This window comes from Littorina saxatilis, linkage group LG17 (genome assembly GCF_037325665.1).
Source record: "Littorina saxatilis isolate snail1 linkage group LG17, US_GU_Lsax_2.0, whole genome shotgun sequence".
Taxonomy (NCBI): Eukaryota; Metazoa; Mollusca; class Gastropoda; order Littorinimorpha; family Littorinidae; genus Littorina; species Littorina saxatilis.
The window spans coordinates 53,586,303-53,606,820 of NC_090261.1; the positions used below are offsets into that span (position 1 = coordinate 53,586,303).

Below are 20,518 nucleotides of genomic sequence, written 5' to 3' on the forward strand. Positions count from 1 at the left end.
ACGCACCTTTTCATAAAAACACACACAGACACACAGACACACATGTATGTTCACACGGGCTGCGCGCGTTCGAATTACACGACTTATTAGCCCGCAGAAAGACATTTTGATCACCTACGCTAACAAGATGGCGCGAGCTTCCATTCAAAATAGCTTAGGCAACGAAGGTTTGATGACGTCATCCAATAGTCACATCACAGAAGGAAATGTACACAGGCTGAACGTAGCCCATTTTGGCTCGACTTATTAGACAGAGAGGCTTGAAGAGAATGATAATAACAAAGTCATTATAACAGAGTGCAGACCTCAATTGTCGTAAGAACGCACAATTTATTGTTTTCTGATGGTTATAACCGGAAGTAGCTTTCGATAATGGGGCAGACAACTCCCGTAAACCCTTCAAGGCTTACTTCCCTTCTTTGTTGTCGTTAGTTTCATGGCTGACGAACAGTTGTTACTTACGTTCACATGCAGCTATCGAAGCACGTTCAGCAAACCAAATTAAAAGACTTTCTTTCTTTCTTTCTTTATTTGGTGTTTAACGTCGTTTTCAACCACGAAGGTTATATCGCGACGAAATTATAAGACATACACGTAAGATATCAGGTGCTCTTCTGTCATCTGCTCTTCATACTTCATTATTTTGCACGTAAAGCAAACCCTAACTATTACATAAACGAAAAGTAACAGCTGTTCCGAAGTTCGTCAGCCAAATAACGTTTTCGTCATTTTGATTTGGCAAACGGTTCTTTACCAAAAACCGAAAGTGAAACTCCCGTGGGTAGCTTCCCTTTGCTGCGCAATATTTACATATGTTTTAGACCAATGAGCGCTGGTATGCATATTCGGTGCGGCATGCATGATTTTTCCAATGATTCATGATAGCGGTTCGCAAACGAACACCATTCGTCCAAATGATGGTTAAAAACAACACACAGAGAAACGAGCTTTATAAGTTAGATTTAAATCATATGTTCAAATTAATAACATTGTTCTCAACTGAAACACCTCTCTGCATGCACATCTCTCGCTGTTAAGATTTAAAACACATGTGTAGTAAGGGCCTGTCACGATTTCATCTTTCGCCTGTGTACATATTTCCCCCTCGACATATACTCAAGACTGAAATGTTGTTTCCTGGTAAAATTAAGAAGTGAAATTATTTATGGACGAAAAGCATGTCAGTTTCTTGCATGTGAAGACAATTGGTGGTAACATTTGATAGATTTCACCCCCAAAATCGAATTCTTCGAAAACGTGTACTGCGAGTGGTTACGTCCCTTGAGTAAGAAGGAAAACATTTTAGGATGAATCAAATTTCTAAGTTAAATAAAACAAATTGGTTGGACAAATTTGGCCCCATGAATGTAAGGTACACAAGGTCGCTCATCAGTACTATCGAAGGGTGTTTTTTTTGTTCAGTGTAGAGTTTATACTAGATCAACGAGGCCGAGAAGCGAAATATCAACAGGGCGAAAGATGAAAACGTCACACCCCTCCAATCTGTTCATGTCTGTCAGTCAAAGGACAATCGTGATCTAGCTGCATTGAATCACTCCCCTCGCTTTTTGAATATTTAACAGTTCAAATATTTCCAAAACTTTCTGACACTGCACCACGTTGAGCACGGTATGTATTTCGCCTTGTCTTGGCCCAGAGAGAGCGATTGATTCAGAATCAACGTCAAGAAGGGAAATAACGCAAGAGCACATTTGACCCAAAATGATTAACGCTATCTATATCTATACTAGAGGAATACCCGGCTTCGCCGGGGTGAATCGCGAGACAGAGACAGACAGCGTGGCGGTTCACCACAATCACCTTTGAAGGCGAAGTCCTGTCAAACGGGATTGAGAATTTTAGAGCTTATTTCTTAGCCCTATATTATCTGTTGTGGCTTCTCAAATGCCAGAACATACAGACACACAAAAGCCGCTAGACCCCATCACAAACAGAACTCTACAATCCACAGGTTTTGCCCACACACACACACAAACACACACACACACACACAGAGAAGCCGTATATATTTATATATATCTATATCTATAAATATATACAGATAGGTGACAGTGTATTTTTCGCGTGGCTATAAATTGATTCGACCTTTTCACTTTGACAGTAAGAACAACTTACGGGTGCAAGGGAAGCGTTCTGGACAGCGCAGTGACATTCTAAAAATAGTAACGTAGAAACGAGAATATGGATTGAAGCCACACGAAGGAAGGGAGATAAACGCAAAACACTGGAGAAGATAAGGAAGAGTTACACAATCATCTTTGAAGGCGAAGTCCTGTCAAACGGGATTGAGAATTTTAGAGCTTATTTCTTAGCCCTATATTATCTGTTGTGGCTTCTCTAATGCCAGAACATACAGACAGACAAAAGCCGCTAGACCCCATCACAAACAGAACTCTATAATCCACAGGTGTTGCTTACACACACACACAAACACACACACACACACACAGAAGCCGTATATATATATGTATATCTATATCTATAAATATATAGAGATAGGTGACAGTGTATTTTTCGCGTGGCTATAAATTGATTCGACCTTTTCACTTTGACAGTAAGAACAACTTACGGGTGCAAGGGAAGCGTTCTGGACAGCGCAGTGACATTCTAAAAATAGTAACGTAGAAACGGGGATATGGATTGAAGCCACACGAACGAAGGGAGATAAACGCAAAACACTGGAGAAGATAAGGAAGAGTTACTGGGAATGGTGAAATGAACAGAAAAACCAAAATCGGTTCAGCGCTGCGCGCTGAGAGCACGTGTTGAAATATCTCATCGATGATATTGTGTCCGGGGTGTAGCTGAATACGGTGTCCAAATTTGAAAAAGATCCACCGAGAACTTTGGCGTTGTGATGTGGTCTAGCGGCTTTGGTGTGTCGGTATGGGGGCCCGGGTAGCTGAGGTGGAACCAAAATCGGTTCAGCGCTGCGCGCTGAGAGCACGTGTTGAAATATCGACCAGGTTGTGTCCTGTCCCGGGTGTACCTGAATATGCCCACCAAATGTGAAGCAGATCCATCGAGAACTTTGGCCGTGCATGGCGCACACACACACACACACACACACACACACACACACAGACAGACAGACAGACACAAGTCGTATATAGATACGGCTTGTGTGTACGTGTGTCTGTCTGTGTGTTCACGATGCACGGCCAAAGTTCTCGATGGATCTGCTTCAAATTTGGTGGGCATACTCAGGTAGACCCCGGACACAATCTGGTTGATGAAAATTTGGAACACGTGCTCTAAGCGCGGCGCAGTGAACCGATTTTGGTTTTTTTGTTCATTCATTCAGATCCATTCCCAGTAACTCTTCCTTATCTTCTCCAGTGTTTTGTGCGTTTATCTCCCTTCCTTCGTGTGGCGTAAATCCCGTACGGTATTTGCAAGAATACTGAATGAGAAAGAGCTTCTTCAAAATCTGAAGTTTGATCTTCCGATCACAGCTACGGTATCATCCTGAACTCAGGTCAAAATGAGTACGGCTCATTCTCTGAGATAACTGGCGATAGCCGTTGAGCGATGACTGATCAGAATGCTTCGGTATGACAAGCAGCTTCAGATATTCCCGTTACTATTTTTAGAAGGTCACTGTCCAGAACGCTTTCCTTGCACCCGTTGTCCTCACTGTAAAAGTGCAAAGGTCGAATCTATTTATAGCCACGCGAAAAATCCACTGTCACCTATCTCTATATATATATACGGCTTCAGTCTGTGTGTGTGTGTGTGTGTGTGTGTGTGTGTGTGTGTGTGTGTGTGTGTGTGTGTGGTGTGGTGTGGTGTGGTGTGGTGTGTGTCGTGTGGTGTGTGTCGTGTGGTGTGTGTCGTGTGTCGTGTGTGTGTGTGTGTTTGCGTTGCGGTGAACTGCGGTGAATAAATACTCTGTTTCGCGATACGAATTACGAAAATAAGTGACACTTTTTTGTTCGGCTCTACTTCTTCACTTCTTTCACTTCCGCCACACAAAAGCAGCGCTTTTCTGCACAGCGCTTTTCTGCACAGGTAGTACATCAAAGTATTGCAATTCGTGTACAAAATCCCTTCCATCTTCAAAATATTGCCACTAATATATACTACCCCTCCCATCGTAAATATTCTGCATCAAATTTGGTGGGCATATTCAGGTGGACCCCGGCCACAAACTGGTGGATGAACATTTTTAACACGTGCTCTAAGCCGGCGAATCGCCACGCTGCATACTCTGTCTCGCGATTCACCCGGCGAAGCCATGTATTCCTCTATAGTTTCATATATTTCTCCATTACTTTGACCATTCAATTTTTAAGCGTGCGGGTCAGTATGACACAAGGCTTATACTCAGAACTGACACTCACCCGCTAAATATTTTCTGTGATCAAAGTGAAAAGAGCTTCGTGTTCTGTTTCAGATGACAGTGAGTGGGGTCTCATTGAGTGTAGAAGTTGGAGAGAGCCCGAGAGGCCATTGCTCATACTACCGTTGCTCTTCGGTCTCGTAATCAGCAGTACCATCCTGTGCTGCTGCTATTGCTTCTGCCGTTCTACCAAATGTCGTGTCTCGCCTCCCTCTAACTTCACAAGCCCCGCCCCATTTTGTGACTCCGCCCCTCCGTCTAGCCACACCCACCACGACGATCAAGGATTGGTTGCGATTTTTACTAGGGGGTACCTCAAGCACATCGAGAACTAATGGTATACGGGCAAACTCGTCCGGTGCAGTCCCTCTGCTCTCGGCACCTCAGCCTGAACCCTCAAATATGGGACGTCGCTCTCTTGCCGATTCTCCGCCTGCCTACGACGATCTAGAACTGGTTGTAATTCCCACTGTAGGGAGGAACTCAAGCTCACCGAGGCCTGGTGGCGTAAACACAAGTTCGTCCCGTGCTGTCCCTGTGACTGCGGCGCCTCCGCTTGAAGACTTCAATATGGACCGTCGCTCTCTTGTCGATTCTCCGCCTGCCTACGACGCCGTAGTGACCAGGGACATCAACAGGAGTGAGGAAAATCCCCAAGAGACACTGACAGTGAGGCTACCTTCCTATTCGGAAGCCGTAGCCATGGTGAACATTGCAACAAACCCGAAGTAAATCTTCGTGGCAAGTCTCAAGACTCACAATTTTTAATGTCCTTAGTTATAATTCTCTCTCTCATTACTTTATCATTCGATTGCTTCGGTTCGCTTCCTCCCAATGGACGACTAGTAGTATTAAGAGTCGCACAAGCCATATGTGAGAAGGTTTTAGTGTAAAAGGTAACCTGCACATTATGCAGAGTGACTGAGGTATTTTACGTGTGACGGCGATGACACGAGTAGGGACATGGATACGTATCTCAGTCTTCACAAAAAGTCCAACGTCGCCTGTATATATATATATTGAAATACGCTGAGAATCTTCCAGACTTTTTAAATTTAATTTCATTCAAGTTGCATTTTCCAGTGCGATGTGCGTGTCAAAACCGGCCTCCACCAAAATTTCTGCCACCGTAGAAGGGAGCTGTTTGACCCACTTGTCAAACTTGAATTTGGAACTGTCTCTGTCAGTCATTTTGCACTGCTGCGTATGGCAAATTTTGAAGTAAAAAGGACTGAGTAAAAATTTCCAAGTCAGCTTTGCTGGCAAAAAACTTTGCTGCTGCTGCGCCGGTGTACAAAAGCTGACTGACTACACTGAATACAAAAGCTAACAATCACATATCTAGGCGTAGGAATATTTTACTCAATAGGCCCTACACACACAACTGCCACACGATACAGGACTCCTCTCACGTGCAGCCCGACCCATCCGCCGAACACGCTACTCCAAGGTGTAACCCATCCCGCAGAAGGGACCAACTGCACGAGAGAGCAAGCTGAGCGCACTCACACAAATTTAAACTTTATTTATTCTAAATAACACCTAATTGTCTGTATTCTATGTTTGTTTTATTGAAATCATCCCACCTGGATAAGTCTGTTCAGCTGTGGAAGTTTTAACCATGTGAAAACATCACAAGGCAATACACAATGTCGTCGTTGTTGGTGTTTATCTGCGGCAGTAGACACACATACTTTCATAACAAAAAGATAAAAGAGGGACAAACAAAGCGAATTACATGTTCTTCAAACAAAAGTGCATTGGTTCGTATCCCATCTGTCCAAAACAGACTTTGGTCAAGAACCACAAGAAGCAGTTTACAGCGTTATATGGATCGTTTTCTCCTGTGTGCCCAGAGTGAACTTCTGTGTAGCGTTGTGCAGCTCGTGACCTTTGTAGTGCACGTGCACCTCGTAGTCACCATGGAAACCACGCACACTGAAGTGGGAGGCGCTGGACAATCTGTGCGTTGAGTCCGTCATGAACTGGTTCTCCAGAAGGTCAAAGGCACGCCGTCCTGCTGCTGTCATCTGTGTAGAAACCAAACACGAACAACGTATAGCTTTCTCTAAAAGAACTCTCTAAAACTGAAGTGTTCCACTTTTGAACATCAACACTTAAAACATCAATGTTAACCATGTGGTACCTTGTCGATTTTACAGACACTCCAGGGAAGGATGTCAGGTCGCTGCGGTGGGCTGTAAAATCGACAAGTCTAGCAGCGGATCGAAATTAAAAAAACAACAACATGTGGTACCTTTATCTAGTAGAGCCATGTACTGTGTCAAATTGTGTTCAAAACGGGTAACAGAGAGGGTGTTCAGTTTAGAGCGTGGCAAATTGTTCTTTAACATGGTGTGCATTTAATTGTCTGAATGTGAAATCGCCAGTGATGTCGAATGATATCGTGTTGTCTCGAACATTTAGATAAGTGAATAGAAAAGAGACTGCTGTCTCTAAAACCATTATATTCGCATTAAAACATAAACTCTCGAACAAATAAACACACGAAGTAGACTTTTCTGTTTTTCAATAAGATACTCAAGTCAACCTATGTCCTACAAAAATCACCGAAGGGCGCAACAGCTTAGTGGTAAGGACGTCTGGCTGGTATGTTGAAGGTCATGATTTTAAACCCCGCTGCGCCTGGTGGGTTAAGAGCGGAGATTTTTCTGATTTCCCACGTCAACTTATGTGCCGACCTGCTAGTGCCTTACCCCCCCCCCCCTCCACGTGTATGGGCCAGCACATGGCCAAATTCGCACGAAAAGAATCCTATAATCCTTGTCAGAGTGCGACGGGTTATAGAAACACGCAATAACGGCTATACACGTACAAGCCCACTCGTGTAAAACAATACTGTATGATAGAGTTGCAACCCATGAATGCAACAGAAGAACAAGAAGAAGAGGAAATACAAATACATGTATGCTGTTTAAATTCTTTTGAATTACAGGAAACGAAGTCGGCAACCGGTGAGATCTACCATATATTGTAATTTGAATATTCCGTTAATAAACATCTCTGAGTGTTAGACTTTATTTTATTGGTTGGTGTGACAGATGACCAGTTGCTATCGGTTTGACATAGTTGTACGTTTGCTTCCTTAAGCCCGATACAGTATGTAGGAATTATGTTAGGTCCAGTTTGCGAATTACTTATCGCGAAGTTCTCTGCCCGAAGCTTTGGCACTGAACGTTTGGCAAAAAGACTTAACAAAGTCTTCATGAAGTCTCACTTCGGGCTCAATCAAGGACAGCCTAAAAAATTTATCTGTTAAAACCAACCAACCAACCACAAACAAACAAACCAAGAAACAAATAAACAACCAACCAACCAACCAACCAACCAAACAACCAACAAACAAACAACAAAAAACAAACAAACAAACAACCAACAAACCAAACAAACAAACAAACAAACAAACAAACAACAACTCGCCTCCATGTGGTCTCCTTTGACCCAGGACATGGCTTCACCTCGGCGAGCCTCCTTGTCCCAGAATCCCCAGAAGACGATGCCCTCGATGGCAGGATGACCGTACAGCGACCTGATGGCCATCTCCAGATAGTCCGCCCTCACGTTCTCGTTGTCGTTCACCACATCTACCTCTGTTGCCCACATGGGTACCCCGGCCTTGGCCAAAACGTCCAACCGCTCCTGTGATCATACAATGTGTGTACCATAGGATATTGCAGTATCACTCACACGCACACACTAACATGTAAGCCTTCGCACGTACTTACACACACCAATAGTCATCGGTCCCGTATAGAAATCCAAAAACAATATATTGCCAACGTTTCAAAATCCTGAATAACAAAGCTAGAAACAGACAACCATTTATAATACCAAAAAAAACCACATATCTAAAAAAAACATTGTGCACAAACTCGCTCAGAAGACTCGCTCAGGTCTCACTTGTGTCTTTTGAGGGAGTTTCTGCACAATTTGTCAGATAAGTTAATTTTCTGTATTATAAGTGTTTGATTCTGTCCCGTATAGCCAAATAGGTTGAGAGGCTGTTAAACATCCCCCTCATCCCCCATATCCCCATCCCAAACCTTAATGCCATAGGGATCTGGATTGGTGAAGAAGTGACACTGAACACCCATGCCGTAGAGTCCAACGTTGGTTGCCTTGAACCTCAGTGCTTGCTGTAGATATTCCTGGAAATAACACACACAGAGGATGTATAGAAACAAATCATAATTGATCTTGAATTTCAGGTATGGAAAAGATGATTTCCGTCTGTCCATCTGTTAGTTCATTTGTCTGCCTCTTTGTCTTGACCTATAATTGTCTGTGATAATCTGTCGGTCTGTCTCTGTCACACGGTCTCTATCTCTCTTTTTGGTTCTGTGCCAGCAAAATTGCATGTCAGTCTGATATATATATATATATTCGTGAATAGATTCTTTTGGAATCAAGACCAGAACACATTCCATAAATTAGCACCTGAAGATGCATTGACCCCACAACAGCCTAAACAGCCTAAATTCTGGCCTCTGGCATATATACACATAAACATGAATTTGTGTGCATGGTTATTACCAATGTTACGACCCTTTCCGTGTAAACGTTCATGTAGACCATTGCATATCTGTTCGGGCTTTTACAAAATGTAGGATAAGAGCATAATAATAGTAATAATAATGATAATAATGATAATTATAATAATAATTGTCAGTAAGTACTGGTGTCACATGACTCATGTGAACCAGTTGATTGGCTAATGGCGATGCGCTTAAATCTGTTAGCGCACTCTTGGAGTGCGCTAACTTTTCCACAGAGTGTATTCTTACGCCCTTTGCTAAAGCGAGACTGTACTCTCATCCTCAGAATTAATTAATGACATGTAGCTTATATTCTCCACTTTACCAAAAAATAACCATAAATTTCCTGCGGCTCAAAGCAGAAGTGGTTTTTTTTCTGACAGATCGCAGGCGCCTGTGCCACAGTGAATCCTACTGATTTAAAAATAGAAGCGGCTGTGTCTCTTCCACAATGGTCTCTTCTCGTTTTGACTTGCAAAGATTCTTCTCATATGCCGTGTTAGTGGCATGTAGCTTATTAACCACATTACCAAATGATGAGTTAGTATAAAATTCCCAGCGGCAAACACAAAACACAAGTGTTATTCCGATAACGTACCAGCTAGACCAGCATTTCGCCATTTGTAAGTCGACTCTGTTATAGTAGACTACACTGAAATACGACTGCATCAGTTCAGTCAATGAATGGTTTCCGAATTATTATTTCAAGGCAACAACAATCGGAATCGAAAACGTGTAGGGTTAAGAACGTTCTTACCATGTATAAAACTTATTACCAGCCTGCCTCACGCGTGCAGTGGAGCAATTTTTGTTTTTAAAATAAGACTGCAGTTCGATTGCCCTAGCCGCCTAGCAGACGACATAAACCCCGCAGCAAATTAACATGTTTAGCGAATGTGAACAAACAAACGATGGGGATATATTTATTTATTTATTTATTAAGGAGATTTCTATAGCGCATAACTAAAAGCACTATGCGCTTTACAATATCACTAAGTATAAGCACACACAAACAAACTCTGATTAAATAGAACTTAGCTTAGCAAGAAATACTAAGAACACTAAACATTTGAGTTCATACAAAAATAGAGAATTAAATTAAATACTGGACAAGCGATTTAAATACGCTTAAGATATAATACGTGTAGAGTTCAGAGCATTCTTACCGTTCATATATAGTACCAGACTCCCCGATGAGTGAAGATACAACACGAGAAACATACCATATTTATTTTGAAAATGTGCTAACCGTGGCCTTGGAGTCAATTCAAGGCACAGTCAATCTGTCGAAGCTCGATGAAGGTTTCGAATCGCAAATAACTAAGAGCACAGTCCTTTCTCCGAGTTTAAATGAGGTCTGTATGAAAGATCATCACTTTTTAGCTTAACGCTACTCTGGAATTTACCAACAGAAATTAAAACAAGAGTTTGCGTGTGACGAAAGCACGACACACTTGAGACAGCCCACACAAAAGTAGATCTGACACAAACCTGACCACACACTTACGCGTAGCAAAATGTGCGTTTTGAATCTTCTTTTTTCTCTGGCGGTACTGACAATATCGTTTTTGAAACAATCCCAGTGCACTAAGGGATTTATAGAGCAAATCTCGAAAATAATTATTGAAGTCAGCGCTATGCGCTTTGTTCAATAATGAATTTTCTCGATTTCCTCTATAAATCCCTTAGTGCACTGGGATGTCTCAATAACTTAAATAATAAAACATTCTTCTATAGCGCTGTGCACCCCCAGATAACAGTCTCATGGTGCTTTACAAAAACAAAAAAAAACAAAAAACATTGGACATTAGAATTAAACATTTTACATATAAAAAGATTCCTCGTAAGAAATAAAATACAAGCATTATTCGCTTACATTTCATAAACAACAACCACATACACAAGATAATCTAGAAGATTAAAAAGAAAATTAAAAAAATTAAAGAAAACATTCAACTTGGACACAAACCCAAACTCTACATTCTACTTCTCGTGCAGAGTGGAAATTTGTGAAGAATGAATGCCTCAGATTGACGATAGTGTCAGTGGCGAAATCATGTCACACACAAAAATCTAGACATGCACAGAAAGCAGTGAGACGGTTGATTTTAGAGTTTTTATAGTTCTCACCATGTCTGTATAGTGTATGTATTAGTTACTGTGATACCAAATTGTCTTACCCATGTATGTATGATGCTATGCGCCAGAGATGTATGAATGCTATTTATTTTTGTTTTTATCACACAGCAAGCTGCTTTCCTCGTGTATTTTTTATGTTCATTCATGTATTGTACACTTGGCAATAAATTATCTATCTATCTATCTATCTATTTGTTGAAAGTTTCCAGGTGGAGGGGCGGCCTTATCCCATGTAAAACACAGACAGATCTATGGTGAGCATAATTGTTTCCAGGGCTGGACATAGTGTATGAGAGGGAAGGGCAATGCTCGCTGCAGGAAGAAAGAAGAAGCACAGCTTGGCCGGATGAGACCCCTCCCCCCCCCCCCCCTGCAGGAGAAGCTGTTTGGCGACCTGGTGGCCCCGGAGAAGACGGCGGCATTCGTGCGTGTTACAGGAGTGGACGTCTAGAAGAAGCGAACGAGAAGAAGAAGAAGAAGAGGGAAGGGCATCCAAAATGTGGTAGAGGTACAGGGGCTGACTACGCAGGGGACTGGGCAGCCCACACACCCCAAAAATGCTGTAAACATTAAACATTTGAAGGGGTATTGATGGGTATTTTCCTGATCCATCCCTGAGTGTAACACGGGAAGGAGTGAACATATGTCCACAACCTGCATACTGACCTGAGGGTGCAGGTTTTTGGAAAGCACGCCGAAGTCGTTGAGGAAGAGTTAAATTAAAAATTTGAAGGGGTATTTTGGGTGTTTCCCTGATCCATCCCTGAGTGTAACACGGGAAGGAGTGAACGTAATGTCCACAACCAGCAAACTGACCTGAGTGTGCAGGTTTTTGGAAATCACGCCGAAGTCGTTGAGGAAGAGCTTGACATGGGGATCGTTGTGATGAGCGATACGGAACAGCTCCAGGTCATAGTCAGGATCGTGCAGTCTGTCCTGGTACCACTGGCCATGGAGGTTCTCGTTGTTGACGTCCCAGTGCTCCACTCTGCCAACGTTACGTACTGTTTGTGACAGCGTTTTGGGAAAACCGAGTACTAATAGAGGTTGTGGGGAAAACGAACAAAGACAGACTATGGAACGGAGACAAAAATTACATAAAATGTTTCGTTATAGTGGTGTGCCACCCGTACTACCACCAACGGTCTTGTCTCCGGGGTATTAACTGTTATCACAAAATGGAAAGCTACGTCTGTCACGAGGATTTTTTAATTCAATTTCCTTCTTTTTTTCTCCTTTTTTTTTGGTTTTGTGTATAATTTGAGCTTTTTGGACTCGTTTTGTGTCAAACCAGTATACCAACAGGTGTTTTTTTTCGATCTGAAAGAAACTGAGCAGGTTATTTTGCCTGCTATCCTGTATCCCTGTACAACATTTCTGTAAACTCTCTACCTTTTGAGTTTCATTTTCACAAACATGGATGCTTGAGATCTTTGCTTTCAGAACCTCGAAATATCCAAACTATTGAATATAGACACACCTGGAGGTTGGGGATGGGGGTGGGGAAGGCCAGATGCTGGAAGTGGGCTTAGGACGGGAATTGAAACCCTCATTTATTTAGCCTCAAATTAACTGGGCGGAGTCGACTTTGCGGCGAAGTTGACTTAACGAATCTGGCTGCACGAAGCTTTGGCACTGAATTTTTGATAAAAAAAGACTTCTTAAAGCCTTTGAGAAGTCGACTTCGGGCTCAATTAAGAATGTCCTTTACGGGTGACTCACAGTCCATGTGTGAGGTTCATGACCTCCTGGATGTGGTGCTGGACCGTGTTGCGTAACGTTTGTCCAGACAGGGCCTTGACCCAGCTCTGCACGGCCTTGTCCGTTGACCACACCAGGTTGTGTCCTCGGACTTTGATTCTGAATCAATGAAGAAGATGATCAAAACATGTTACATGTATTCCCGACTGCGCCTGCGCATTTACAATAATGCCTTGAATGCTCTCTTAAGGGCAAAATACATCTGCACAGTCGCCACTACACTACATGCTGCGATAGGGGTTATGACGAGTACTTGGCCTGTTTTCTTTTCACGCAACGTGTAGCGGGTTGCGGGAAAAAAAAGAATCACCTCAATAATCTGCCGTGCGTCGTCTGTCCTGTTAACGTTACATAGGTGGTCGCCGGGCCTTACGTAAACTGCAATGACCTAGTTTCACCCGCTAACTGCGGTGACACCGACTTTATCTCCAGGATAGGACTAAAAGCTGTGCTTTTAAAAGGTTCTGTATAGTGTTGTGATGTATGGGCAAATAGTCATGCTGCACCTCTGTCTGACTGTCTGACTGTGTGTGTGTGTGTGTGTGTGTGTGTGTGTGTGTGTGTGTGTTTGTTAGTGTGCATGCGTGAGCGCCTGCATGCGTACTTGCGTGCTTGAATATGTGCGTGCGTGTGTTTAAAAAGTTGTTGAAATAACTTGAGCTTACCCGTGGCTTCTCAACCCGTGCAAAGTATCCAGAGCAGGCTGATAGTCCTTCTGTCCCTGTTTGAAAATGGACAATTGTTATTTAAGCACGTATAAACATAGTGGAAAGCAACAACACTGATACAAGGTCTACTGGCCAGAAAAAGACTAAACACAAAGCGCATACACAGAGAAACACAACTGAATATGAAGCACAAATGCACACACACACAAAACCGCCCACGGACACCCACACATGAACAGATACACATTGAGACACACACAGACACTCAGACATAGACACAGACACACGGACAAACATACAGTCACAGACGCACACACACACACGCACACACACACACACACACACACACACACACACACACACGCATGTACGCACGCACGCACACACACACACACACACGCACACGCACCGACTTACTTTTACAGGCTCCGCTGTATGCCACTTCAAGCCGTTTTCAACAGTTGCCCAGGTGAAATGCTTGTGGACAAAGTCCCGATACTTCCCGTTGACTGCGTTCTTGTTATAATAGGTATCTCTTACCGACATTCCCCAGGGGAAGGATTTCTTGGTTTGCAATAGCTGCACAGAAGAATTAGAAAGAATTATGAATAATTAAATAAATCAAATATACCGGAACATAAATGTTTTCTAAATATTGATAACTTAAATTAAGAAATTAATCGTTTTCGATGATTTATTACGACGTTGACTATTGTTTTTCCTATTATCGTGTTTAGTCTGACTTTTTTTGATCAATGTGCATGCCACGAAACAGATAATTTGCTTAAATGAACGGTGGGTGGATGGCTGGATTGATAAATTTGTGGATGAATCGATAGATTGACGGGTGGTTGCATCTATATATATATATATACGACTTGTGTCTCTGTGTGTGTGTGTGTGTGTGTGTTGTGTGTGTGTGTGTGTGTGTGTGTGTGTGTGTCCGCGATGCACGGCCAAAGTTCTCGATGGATCTCTTTCAAATTTGGTGGCCATATTCAGCTACACCCCGGACACAACCTGCTCGATGAGATATTTCAACACGTGCTCTCTGCGCGCAGCGCTGAACCGATTTTGGTTTTTCTCTGGATCCATTCCCAGTAACTCTTCCTTATCTTCTCCAGTGTTTTCAGCGTTTATCTCCCTTCCTTCGTGTGGCGTCAATCCATATTCCCGTTTCTATTTTTAGAAGGTCACTGTCGACAACGCTCAATCCATATTCCCGTTATACTATTTTTAGAAGGTCACTGTCCCGGCGAAGCCGGGTATTACTCTTCTCCAGTGTTTTGCGCGTTTATCTCCCTTCCTTCGTGCGGTGCGCCGGCGTACACCCGGCAAAGCCGGGTCCCCGGCGCAGCCGGGTATTCGGCTCCTTCCCGGCGAAGCGGGTATTCCTCTAGTCACAAATATGCGAGTTTATCCAGGTAGAGGGCAGTGCCTGAAATGCACGAACCTAAAGTGGGTGCCACCCAAAAGGGAGAGAACAAACTGCGGGTTCTGATTCGTTGAAATCACAACACATCTCAGTTTCAACCAATCCAACACTGCGGGTGGCTCCCGTTTGGGTGGTAACTTTCTCGTGCATCCGCAGCCCTGGGCCGGGGAGTTATTGTGCTGACGCGGGTGAAAGATAGATACCACCACCACGTGACCACCACCCACGGGCCAATCCACATTGGCAACCTCCTCCCCCTCCCACCCCCCCCCCCCCTCTCCACTGACTTCAAGCTCTAGAAAAGTAAACTGTGAACATAAAATCAACACCACTGACAAACACAGCAAATATATACGACTCACATGAATCAAATGGTACAATCCCCTTTTCACACGTACCGGATGTGTATCGAAGCGATGCAGACAGGTGTACTTACCTGAACAGAAACATCGGGCAGGTGCAAACTGTTTTTGTTCGTCACTCTGAAACCCCATTGAAAGCTTACTGATGGATATTACTAGGTGCACGTAAGTGTCTCGAATACAAACATGCACTGCTGGTTTCTCGTCACCGAGACACTGTACTCCAAGCCTATTAGATAACAAAAGCGGGCAGTTGTGTCCGTATGTGTGCACACTAGTGATTTGTGTGTTGACGGATAAACTGTAAACATGTGCTTATTGCCGACAAACAGGTTAATACGCGTAAATGCTGAGCAACGCATAGTCACGGATGCCAATGAAATTCAACAACTTTTTAATGTGCAAGTTGTGCAAAATAAACGCCTTTGTGTGTGTGTGTGTGTGTGTGCGTGTGTGTGTGTGTGTGTGTGTGTGTGTGTTGTGATACGAACATGTATACTCAGCATACTCACTGAACATGGATATCGCTCTTTCTGATCTTGTCAATGACAGCATCAGTCTCCTTTCTCCAATCCTCATTCGGGGTCACCGCGATCATATCAATCGTTGCGTCGTCCACCAGAAAGTCGACACCATTGCTTCCGCCGTGAATCTGCAAGGTGGCGCTTTGAAGGTGAACTGAAAAATATGAATGAACGAATGAATGAATTAAGTAATTAAGTAATAAAGTACTGAATAATGTAATCATTTAATGATTAAATGAAGGAATGCGAAGGAACAACCAATTGATCTAGCTACCCAACGAATTAATGGATTAGTGAATGGATACGTGAATGGATAAACGAATAAATACAGGAATTGATAAATAAATTTAAAAAAAACTAATGAATAGATGACTTAATATATTAATGCATACATGAACGAATGGATGAATAAATGGCTACATGAATGGATAATTGCTAGATAAAGGAACGGGTGGACGTATTTCAGGATAGCTGGAAACACACGATCAAATGATTAAACGAAAAAAAATCGAGCGAACCAAACATTGACTCATAATTGAATTTAAATGAATGAATGAATGGACACATAAATGAATAAATAAATGGACAAACGAATGGACGGACGTGGTTCTGGATCAATGAAAAACAACGAGAACGATTTAATAATTGAGAAAGTCGAAGCCAGAGCCAAGCTAAGGTTAGCACTAATGAAAAAGCTAACTGGCACAACGTGGGGCGCAGATGCAGCAATCCCCAAGAAGATGTACGTGGGCAGCGTCAGATCAGTACTTGAGTACGGAGTGACGGCATGGGGCACAGCAGCCAAGTCAAATTTTGACAATTTGACAGAGTCAGCAAGGTGCAGAACCAGGCGGCCAGAATCATCACTGGCGCCATGCGGTCAACCCCTATCCAAGAGCTGGAAAACATCATGGGCCTTGAGCCCATGGAAGACAGAAGGGACACCAAACTCCTCACCCAGGTAACTAAATTCAAACGACTGCCAACTCACCCCATGAAAGACAGGCTGTGCCAACCAACAAAAGGAAGACTGAAGAGAGGAAGCTTCATCCACCAGACGAGGGTGTTGGAAAGGAGACACCAAGATATCCTGGACCAGCAATCCAAAGATATCCCCCAATACCTTGAAAACCCAAGCTGGAGTGATGAAGGAAGACCCCAGATACGCTGCAGTATTCCTGGCGTTGGCAAGAAAGACTCCCAGAGCTGTGCTGAACTGAAGTCTCTCACCATTGAACACATCCACAACTCCTACCCCCAACGCCAATGGACTCATGTATACACTGACGGATCTGCCGACCAGGCTGTCAGAAGTGGTGGCGCCGGAATCTACATAAAGTACCCAGTAGGTCGAGAAGAAGAACACATCTGCCTCGCTACCGGCATCTACTCCACCAAGTTCAAGGCTGAAGCAGTAGCGCTCCAGACAGATGCAGCCCACATTGAGCACAGGCCACTCTCCTCCAACAACGTTGTGTTCTTCAGCGACGCAAAGTCAGTCCTGCAGGCCTTAGACACTGCCAGAGACAAAGAACTGAATGACCTGTCATCCGCCTTGACCTCCCTGTGCAGAGCCCACACAGTCGTGCTGCAATGGGTCCCCTCTCACTGCAACATACTAGGCAACGAAGCCGCAGATACTCTGGCAAAGGAGGGCACTACGAAGGACCAGAATGACAGATCAACCACCTTCAAAGAAGCCAAGACCATCATCAAGGCCAAGCAACACAAAAAGTGGTTGCAGCAGCACCCACACTACAACAAAAACGACGCCTTTCACCTGCTCACAAGGTCTGAGCAGGTCCTCATATTCAGGCTGCGGACAGGCCACAACCGAATGAACCACCACCTTTTTACCAAGTTTAGAATTGGCCAGTCAGACCAGTGCCCTTGTCAAACAGGCAGCATGACAACGGAACACCTGCTGCAGACCTGCCCACTACACGACGGCCTCAGGAGCCAGATCTGGACGGAGGCGACCACGGTGCGAGGGAAGCTCTATGGCAGTCTGGACGACCTACAGCGCACAGCAACATTTGCGCGGAGAACCGGCGTTTCCATCTGAGTGATCGACAAGAAGAAGAAGAAGAAGAAGAAGATCTAGAAGAAGAAGATTTAAAAAAAAACACATCACAAAAACAAACAAAAACAAAGAAGAAATGAAGCAACGAACGCAAAGATGATTGGCAGCATCTATCCATCCGTCCGTCCATCCAATTTTCCCCAGCAGAAGTCATCAAAAGAGGACGTCCCCAACAGACAGCCTATAATGCAAGATACCACCCACCAATCCTTGCAATTCATAACCAGTCATTCTGAGGGACATGTATAACGAGCAGGCAGTTACAGTTTCCTTCCCTCATGTTCATTTTCGTAACTTTGTTGTCCCAATCGCTGAGAGAATCCGGGTCGCTTCCTCCTAGTTGAAAGCTAGCAGCAACGCGGAGTCGCGCTACCCGGATGTGTCCGTGTTTAGGTGTAATCAGCCACCTGCACTTCTGGCAGAGTGACAGAGGCCTTTTACGTGCCGCGGGGGTGGAACATGGATACCGTCTCTGAGTCTGCACATAAAGTTGACCCATGTCCGGCCCGGATTCAGTCGAACCCGTGACCCAAGGATCATAAGTTCAGTGCTCAACCAACTGAGCTACCCCCGGAAGCATCACAGCACAAAAACACTCACCGTTCTTGTCAACGCCAAAGACTCCCGACACATCCACCCAGCCGTCAGACTTCTTGATACCTTCAAAATGGGCAGCCTGCGGGTACTTCGTGCTGCCATCTGAAGCACATCAAAGTGCCCTCTTAAACGGCTTGAAGATGCAGTCTTTTCTAACTCTGTTATATTATAAACCATGCTTTAGTACTATACTCGTTCATTTTATTTGATAATAGTGTATTCATTCATGCATTCATTCATTCATTTAGTCATTCATTCATTCATTGATTCATTCATTCTTTCATTGATTCAGTCATTCGTTCATCGGATTGATGCATTCATTCATTTATGCATGTATTTATTCAATAATTCATTCATTTATCCATCCATCCATCCATCCATCCATTCATTCATTCATTCATGCATTCATTTGTCCTTTTTACATTCTTTCCTACCACTCTGTTTTAACCATATTCGAGCTCTAAATGAGTTAGGTTTATCAATATTATCGCTGTCCGTTATTACATAACATTTCTAACTCTCCCTTTATAACATATGTACATCTAAGTAATACTTTCTCAGTACAGATAGAGAATTTATCCTGGCCCACATCAAATAGAATTTGTTTAAAATGTTATTTATTATTCCTTTTTCAATACCAAAAACCTATTACTTGTAACTAGATGAATAACACGAGGTGCAATGGTGCATAAAAAGGTCCTTGGACGTTTACGTTAATTGTTTCAACGACCCAAAGGGTACGGATTTCTGTTGTATGCCTCAATATCTGATGAAATTCACGAACCTGTCATTTTGTAATAGAAATTGATCACAAAATCCTCCCCATTGTGATTCACTTGCGTCAGCAGTTTGACAAAAGCTCTAACGTGGTAGTTGTGCCCTGGCGTGAGGTGGACGGTTTGCTGTGCGCCGTGATTCCCATTTTGTCTTCGAAACAGAGAGAAATACGTATACAATAGAAAAGAATCAAATACATCAAAAACCAATAGAATGGAACAGAATACGGTGTAATGCAAAATAAAACAAAACAAAACAACACAATACAATACAATACAATTCAATACAATTCAATCCATAACCATCTTTGTCTCTGTCTGTCTCTCAGTGTGTGTGTGTGTGTATGTGTTTGGGTGTGTGTATGTGTGTGTGTGTGCGAGTGTGCGTGCGTGTATGTGTGCGGCGTGCGTGTGTGTGTCTGTGTGTGTGTGTATGTGCGAATGTGTATTCGTACGTGAATTCCTCCGTGTGTGTGTGCAGGCGTATGTGCGTGTGGTTGCATGGAATTGCGTATATGGGTACGTGTGCGTGAATGTGTTTATGTGCATGCGCGTGCGCGTGTGTTTGCTTCTCAGTCTGCCTGTGCGGACTGTCTACGCACTGACCTGTGAGTGATCTGCAAGGAATGATGACCGGAGTGGGCAGTGCTGGACAGAGTACACGTCATGTGCGGACAGTCCCAGTGGTCAGTTGACTCGAACCCAGCGTTGATCAGTAAATTTTTTGCCGAAGCACATATCAGCAAGGACGAGAGGACCAAGAGAAAGTTTAATAACATCTTCTTCTTGAAGTTGTTTACCCGATCTGAGGAGAGATGTGTGATAGGCGGTGTTCATGTGTGCCCTTATCTCGCATCGTGCGCTGACCCGGTGAACTTTGACATTTTAAGCGATATAATATTTAATAGCAAAGCCCCGCCAAAATAAAAATAAAATAATGTTTTGATTTTAGGCGACTAGGCCAAACATTATCTTAAGTGGGAGTTCAAGAATAAGGAGGCAATACTATAGGGTAAGTCGGAGAACAAGAAACTGTTCATTTTGGAACGCCTTATTTGCTCAAACATTTTGGAAAAAGAGAAATGCTGTTTTGGGGGGGCTGCACTTATTTGCTTGTTCACCCAGTTAAACTCGACCTTTTAAGTCCTATACTTAAAGCTAAGATGATTTATTAAAAAAAAAACACACACACCAGGGAACCGCCTCTTGATTGTTTGAAGCGAAGGTAGTAGATTGTATCTTGAGATAACTGTT

General features: G+C 43.4%; 1 protein-coding gene across 1 annotated transcript; it reads right to left on the reverse strand.

The window, feature by feature from the left end:
- Positions 1-6,013: 6,013 nt before the first annotated feature.
- Positions 6,014-20,078, reverse strand: LOC138953949 (uncharacterized). Its single transcript, XM_070325962.1, has 12 exons — positions 19,871-20,078; positions 19,273-19,415; positions 18,492-18,590; positions 15,797-15,962; positions 15,359-15,404; positions 13,905-14,066; positions 13,485-13,540; positions 12,781-12,918; positions 11,875-12,046; positions 8,428-8,532; positions 7,805-8,023; positions 6,014-6,393 (listed from the first exon to the last, which is right to left on the reverse strand). Exons 1-12 carry the CDS (start codon positions 20,041-20,043, stop codon positions 6,181-6,183), a joined length of 1,692 nt encoding a protein of 563 aa, XP_070182063.1. The 5' UTR covers positions 20,044-20,078; the 3' UTR covers positions 6,014-6,180.
- Positions 20,079-20,518: the final 440 nt, after the last annotated feature.

Excerpts from the sequence above, each read along its gene's own strand:
- LOC138953949 (XM_070325962.1), bottom strand. The coding sequence starts at position 20,043 with ATGTTATTAAACTTTCTCTTGGTCCTCTCGTCCTTGCTGATATGTGCT. Across the intron at positions 15,963-18,491 it reads CTTTGGCGTTGACAAGAACG|TTCACCTTCAAAGCGCCACC; the intron begins GTGAGTGTTTTT and ends CATATTTTTCAG. Across the intron at positions 13,541-13,904 it reads ATACAGCGGAGCCTGTAAAA|GGACAGAAGGACTATCAGCC; the intron begins GTAAGTCGGTGC and ends ATTTTCAAACAG.